The 7,985-nt window shown below is 17.2% G+C and overlaps 2 protein-coding genes across 2 annotated transcripts in view; both read left to right on the forward strand.

Annotated features, from left to right (window-relative positions):
- Positions 1-1,211: 1,211 nt before the first annotated feature.
- On the forward strand, positions 1,212-3,241 carry LOC102674014. The gene is made up of 5 exons (XM_006609038.2): positions 1,212-1,372; positions 2,510-2,582; positions 2,656-2,747; positions 2,870-2,975; positions 3,086-3,241. The coding sequence occupies exons 1-5, from the start codon at positions 1,322-1,324 to the stop codon at positions 3,169-3,171; spliced, it is 408 nt and encodes a 135-aa protein (XP_006609101.1). The 5' UTR covers positions 1,212-1,321; the 3' UTR covers positions 3,172-3,241.
- Positions 3,242-4,482: 1,241 nt separating this feature from the next.
- Positions 4,483-7,985, forward strand: part of LOC102673841 — a 6,349-nt gene continuing 2,846 nt past the window's right edge. Inside the window, exons 1-2 of the mRNA XM_006609037.2 lie at positions 4,483-4,580; positions 5,714-5,786. Coding sequence (XP_006609100.1) covers positions 4,530-4,580; positions 5,714-5,786 — 124 coding nt within the window. The 5' untranslated portion in view covers positions 4,483-4,529. The remainder of the gene's footprint in view (positions 4,581-5,713; positions 5,787-7,985) is intronic.

Raw genomic sequence — 7,985 nt, forward strand, 5'->3', positions numbered from 1 at the left:
ATGAGATTTAGTTTTCTCATATAGTTACGGAATAAAATACAGCAATTATCGATTAAGATTTCATGTGAAAAAATCACATGAATAAAAAATCTTTAGTTTATGACAATCTTTTAATTATATATAATTGTTCAATCTTTTATTAAATGAGTCTTCATTAGAAGAAAATTTTTGTCTTTTTCTCTATCTCTTATAATAACGAATTAAGCAAGATCAAAATTTCAAAATTTTTAGAATTTGGAAATTTTTCCTTGATATTCAATCCTCGATCATCGATTATTTTTGAATTGAGGTTACATAAATTATAGCAAATTATTTATTCATTGGATAAGGATAATATTATGAAACTAAATAATTAAGATAAGTTAGATGCATTAAATAATATCTTATAGTCAGACGTATACATATATATCGTATATAAATAGCGGATGGAACAATGATCAAATGCGTATTAAATTAATTATAAAAATATATCCGATGTAAAAAAAGAAGAATTGTTGAATCAATCAATGTATGACATTTTTATAAATTTTAATTATTTTTAAATACAAATATAGAGAATAAGAATTTGAATATTCTCTCATTAATCTTAATTTATAGAGATATTTGTAAAAATTTATTGCTATTATTACATTGAAATTTTAGCATTTCATGAAAATTATCATATATAATATTCGAAATTAAAATTTTTACATTTATGGTTCTTCTAAATTTAAAATCACTGATGCTCGTCGCTTAAAATTATGTATTATAATTTGTGTATTTATTGAAAAATTTTATTAAAACAGAAACGAAAAATTGCTTATTAATATTTTATTAATAAAATTGTCTATAAGATTTTTTTGTAAGCTATTATATAAAATTAATTTTGATAGGAAATAGGAAGAAAAGAAAAGAAATAAATGATCATTTAAATAAATTTTAAAATCTCATTTATATTCCATTATATATGTATATATTCCAACCGTTTGACATATTATTTGAGAGATATCTTACTATTTAAGAGATAAAAAATGAAAATTAATTATTTAAATATTTCGCTTTAAGCACTACCTATTCATTTTTTAAATAGTATTATATAATCAATGTATAATCTGATTGAGAAATAATTAAAAAAAAAAAATAAATAAAAATATGCAAAATCATTTATTATAATAATTAGAGAGAGAAACTTTAAAGTAAAAATAGCATAGATACATATTTATAATATAAAAAGGTAACGTACATTCATTATTTATTCAATTCTCATTATATACTTCAAGAGTATATATACAAGACATACTTCGAATTTTATTCATTTTAAATCGATATATCTAAACGAAAAATGAGAACGATTTTGGTTATTTCTGCTATTTGTGTTTGCGTTGGTGCATTGGTAACAGTTCAAATATTTTTAATTTTATTCACATTTATCATTTCTATAATTTAACATTTCTATCTAAATTTTAATTTTTATTTCTATTTATGTCTTAAAAAAATATTTACAATTAATTACTTATATCTGTACTACTAAATTACTTATATCTGTAATATCTGTAATAGATTATTTTATCTGTAATAGATTATTTCCCTTTTATTATAAATTTGTTATATTTAATTTATACTTAGTAATATTACTTTTTTATAGTTAGTTTTTATATTATAATATTATTAAACCTTTCGAGTTTGCGTATTTCCAAAATAATAAATAACCAATAACAGTAATTAGAAATTTTAATTATTATTTCTGTAATATAAAATAATTTTAAAATGATTAAATGATAAATATATTTCAAATAAAACATTCAAATGTTCAACAATCAAACATGTTCAATATTAGTGTATTGTGTCTTTTTTATCAAAATATTTTTCTATTAATAGATCAATTAACAGAGAAGAACCTTTTCTACTATAAAATGAAAAATTTGATATTTGAAGCAATTTGTGTTTATATATCATTTGCTATTTATTATTTTTTTATGATAAAATTTTTGTTGAATTTATTTTTGATCTCTTTATGTTTCCATAAGTTAATATTAATTTTATAATCTTTATCAATTTTACGATCGCATTGTTTTATTTTGATAATAAAAATTAGGATAATAATGTAATAATTTTTATTATTACACTATTTCGATTGAAAATTTTTTTTTTTGAATTTTTGAGAGATATCTATTTTTACATACTTAAATATAAAGGCAAAAACGGTGGAATATTATTTTTAATGAATCGAGCGATAGTTTTTAGAGTTCATTATTTTGATTATGTTATGATACTATAAATAAAAATACTATTATGAAAAACTTTGTTAATATTAAGATAAATAGAAAATATACTTGTAAAATATACATATATATAATATAGTATAATATATAATATATAATATATAATAATACAATTTATGTAATGTACATTAAAAATAAGTTTATGTTTAATAAAAATTAATTTAATAAATAAATAATTATTTTAAAAAGTATTTTATTTAACTAATACATAAAGTTATTTTGATAATATATTTTAATGTTTTTTTTAGACGATTAAAGAATTTCAAGTAGTGCTCCGTCATGGACAATCAATGTGCAGCGCAGAAACTGGTGTTAATCAACGTAAATTGCAAATAATGAAAACAAGATATATAAATAATAATATTTCTAATTAATTTTTTTATTCGAATTTCAGAAATAGTAGATGATGTTAATGATGGCAACATCAATATGGAAGACGAAAATGTTCAATTATACATTGAATGTACGATGAAAAAATTCAATATCGTTAGTACAACTAATATTATTACTTAAATAGAATTATATATATATATATTATATATATGGAAATATTAAAAATATATATATATGGAAATATTAAAGAAACTATTGTCATTTTTCGGCAACAGGTTGACAAGGACGGAAATTTCAACGAAAATGGAACCAAAGAAACAATAAAAATATTTTTAGATGAAAATGAAATTAATCAATTAGTCACCGAATGTTCACCTATTTGTAAGTAAAAATTATTAATGAAAAAATACAATTCTTTATATATTATATATTTTAATTACTACATAAATTTTTAATAATTTATTTATTATTTTTTACATTTATCATTACAGCTGATACCAATGTACGTGTCAAAATTAGTAAGATATATCAATGTTTTACGAAATATAAAACATTAACAGAAGTACTAAATGCCTAAATGTTCAATTATCAAAAAGAAGAGATTTATTCAGAATACTTATTTCTTATTTTAATTGATTTTTTAATTTATTTTAATTATTTAAATTGATTAAATCAATTAATAATTAATTAAATTAAAAATATTTGGGGATTATTAATAAATTAATAATTGTTAATAATAATTATCAATAAATTGGTGTATGGTTATTTAAGTTTGGTGTTTAAGTTTTTTACCTATCTATTAAATTATACTTCTCCGTTTTTCCAAATTTTTTATTTCGCAATCTATTTTGTAATTTTTCTATATTAAAATTGAGAACTATCGAATTTTATTCTAAAATAAATTATTTTGTTATTTATAAAAATTATCAAAATATATAAGATTTTAAATTAAATATTTAGATTGCAATTTTAGTCACAATACGAATTATTAATAAAGTACAAAATAGATTTATCATTTCAAAAGACTTAAATAAGATTGATTTTGTTATTAATATAGATTATAATATATATAATATGTATATAATCATATAAGTATGACATAAAACATAATGTAAATTATGTTTTTGGTTCTAGACGTACTAAGAAAATCGATCAAATATTAATGAAACCAATCGTTTATATTGTTTTTACTCTTTATTATTATCGTTTATTATTTCGATTATAATATTCATGTCTGATTTTTGATTTATATTTAAATTTTAAATAAATTTTATAAGAAAATTAACTAATTAATAACATTTAATGACAAAAATGTAATTAGTTTCTTTTTATTATAAATTAAGTGAGACTTAAATGTTGTTTTCTTTTTCTTTGTTTATGTATAATTCATATTTATAAAAATTCATTTATTTTAATAATATTTTTTATTTGATTAATTAAAAAATAATTTCTAATTAATACTTAGCAAAAGGTATTAATAAAACATAATTATACTTATAAAAGAAAAAAAATTATAAAAAAAATTTTAAAAATTGAAATTTGATTTAAAAATTGAATTTTGATTTAGTTTGCACAATTTTTTTAATTTAATTTAAATTAAAAAAAAATTAATTATTCAAACATTTTTTATCGTTTTAATTAGTATGTTCTTTTATTCTTCGAATATTCTTATATAATTGATGCATAATCCGATATGTTCTTGGGAAATATTAATTTGTTGAAAAAAAAGAAAAAAAAATCATTTATTGTAATAATAGAAAAAGAAATCATAAGATAGAAATAGATAATATAGAAATATATAACATGTATGTACTGTATTACATATATTATAGTATAAAAAGGCATTGCATATTCAATGTTTATTCAGTTCTCATTGAATATCTTTTAAAAATATTCGAATCTTGTTTATTTAAAATCGATATATCTAAAAGAAAAATGAAAACGATTGTGATTATTTCTGCTATTTGCGTTTGCGTTGCTGCAATGGTAATGATTCAAATATTTTTAACTTTATCCATATTTAGCATAATTTATATTTAGCATCTCTATTTAAGTTTTAACTTTTATTTCAATGTTGATGTCTTTAAAAATATTTATAATTATCGCAACTTATATTTTTACAATAGATTATATCCTTTTTAATAAATATCCTTTTTAATAAAAATCCTTTTTAATAAATTTTTTACATTAAATTTATTTTTAACGACACTATTTTTTCATTGATACTTGTATAATATTCTTAACTCTACTATATTTCAGTATTTATAAAGTAATAAATAATAAGTTAGAAATAATTACTAATTTAATTTCTAATTTATTATTTAGTAATTTTAATTAGTCTTGAAATTAAAAAAATTATAAAACGATAAATATATTTCGATAAAACATTTGTTTCAAATATATTCAATATTATTTTATTATGACTTCTTTACCAAAAAATTTTTCTATTATCTATAATATATTTTCTATAATCAATTAACAAAAAAAAAAACTTTTTCCACTATGAAATGAAAAGTTTGATTTCTTTTTAAATTATTATATTTATATTTGCCATTTAATAATTTTTTATGGTAAAATTCTTATATTAAATTTTAAATCTCTTTATATTTTTTCATAAATATATTAATTTTACAATCGATTTTACGTTTTATTTCTTTTATAATAAAAATTGGGATGTATTAATTTTTAATTATTATGATTAAAAATCTTTTTTTTTTTTTGAATTCTTGAAAGATATTTATTTCTGAATAATTAAATGTAATGGCAAAAATGATGGAATATTATTTTTAACATGAATCGAGCGATAGTTTTAGAGTTCATTATTTTGATTATGTTATGATACTATAAATATAAATACTATTAGCAACTACAGATACTATTAACTATTAACTTATTAGCAATTATAGATATTATTAATTTTGTTAATATTTAAGATTATATTTATATGGATATATTTATATGGAAGATCTTTAAATATATATATATAAGAATAGATATTAAGAATTTTAGGAATAATTATAAGTTTAATAAAAATTATTTTAATAAATAAATTATTATTTTAAAAATATTTTATTTAACTCATACATAAAGTTTATAATAGATTTTAATATCTTTTTTAGACAGATGAGGAATTAAAAACTGGATTACGTACTCTACAGCCAATTTGCATGGCAGAAAGTGGCGCTAGTCAACGTAAGTTGCATATAATGGAAACAAAATATATAAATAATAATATTTCTAATTAATTTTTTTATTCGAATTTCAGAAATAATAGATGACATTTATAGTGGCAACATTAATTTAGATGATGAAAATGTTCAATCATATGTTGAATGTATGATGAAAAAATTTAATATTGTTAGTATAATAATATTATTACTTAAATAAAATTGTACATATGTACACATAGAAAATAAATTAATAAATAAAAAAATTATTGTCCTTTTTGCAACAGGTTGACGAGAATGGAAATTTTAAGGAAAAAGATACCAGAGATATTGGGGGAGCAGTTTTAAATGAGGATGAAGTTAATCAATTAATCACAGAATGTTCACCTATCTGTAAGTAAAAAATTATTAATGAAAAAATAAAATTCTTTTATAATATATTATGTATTTTAATTATTACATGAAACTTTGAATAAATTATTTATTATTGTTTTTTTACATTACAGCTGATACTAATGTACGTATAAAAATTAGTAAGATATTACAATGTTTTGCGAAATATATAACAATAAATAATATACTAAATTCCTAAATGTTTAACTATCAAGAGCAAGAGATTTGTTCAGTATATAGTATATTTACTTTCTATTTTAATTGATTATTTTATTTATTTTAATTAATTAAAATATATTTGAAAAGTTTTATTAATAAATCAATATTATTATCAATTATTAATAAATTAATGTATGATTATTTAACGTATTTAAATTTTTAATTTTCGATTTATTGAATTACTTCCTCGTTTTTCCAAATTTTTATATTTTTATTAGTGGTCTGATATGCTAATTATACTATCAAATTTTTTTATTTTGTAATTTATTTTAAAATTTTCCTATATTAAAATTGGAAACTATTCTTTTTTCTAAAATATTTTTTAATTTATTTTCTAAAATATTTTTTTATTACTTTATTTATTTTTAATTTATTCTAAAATAAATTATTCGGTTATTTATAAAAATTATAGAAGATACATAATATTTTAGATTAAAGTTGTAATTTTAATTGTAAAATAAATTATTGATAAAGTATAAGATAGATTTATCATTTTAAGAAACTTAAACTTAAATAAGATTGATAAAATTATTATTATAAATTATCGAAATTATGTTTTCGACTCTAGGTGCATTAAGAATATCAAATTTATATTGGTTTTTATTATTATTATATCATATGTGTATTATTATTATGTCTATTATAATATTTGTGCTTGATTTTTAATTATATTTAAATTTTAAATAAATTTTATAAGAAAATGAATTATACTATAATAACATAGACGTAATTAATTCCTTTTTATTATCAATTAAATAAGACTTAAATTTTATAATTTCATTTCTTTTTACATTAATTAATATCTTATTATTATTATTATTAATTTTTTTACAACTAGAATAATCTTAAATAAACAAATATTTTTGATATAAATTATAAATATTATTAAAAAAAAACAAATTCTTTATTATTAACAAATCTTAAAAAAAATAAACCATTGATTTATAATCACAATATTATTATTATATATATTATATTATATTATATATATACATTATAATCATCTAACACTACACTGATTTATAATCATTCATTCCGTCATTAGTGTAATAAATTTCATATTTCTCAGAAGTAAGAAGTAATTATTCTATTATTCCATTGTTAGATGAAAAAATAAAATTCATAATATGATTTATTTATGAACACATGATTTTTCTCATCTTGTATAACATATTCAAATGGATGGATGTATATATGGAAATTTTCTATTACATATTGAAATAAATGCAAATAATTGAAATAAATTCAAATCGAATATATGTGTGTATGAAAATTTTCTGTTACAGTATATTGAAATAAATGCAATGAAAATTATAAGTTCTTCCAGATTATTGTGGGATAAAATTAATGTGGGACAAAAAAACAATAGAATAAAACTTGTATTTGCAATAAAAAAAATAGTTATTTCTTTATATTCATAATAATAATATTTCATTTCATTATGGAAATTATCGACGAAGATTTGTGAAAAAATGTATTTAATAAAAGTCTGTAAAATTTTATGTATTGTATGTATTTTATGTAAAATATATTTAATAAATGTCTGTAAAATTTTATGTTAATAAATATATATAAATACATTTATAACTATTTTCTAATTATATAAATATTA

This window comes from Apis dorsata, unplaced genomic scaffold (assembly GCF_000469605.1).
Source record: "Apis dorsata unplaced genomic scaffold, Apis dorsata 1.3 scaffold_52, whole genome shotgun sequence".
In the NCBI taxonomy this organism is placed as follows: domain Eukaryota; kingdom Metazoa; phylum Arthropoda; class Insecta; order Hymenoptera; family Apidae; genus Apis; species Apis dorsata.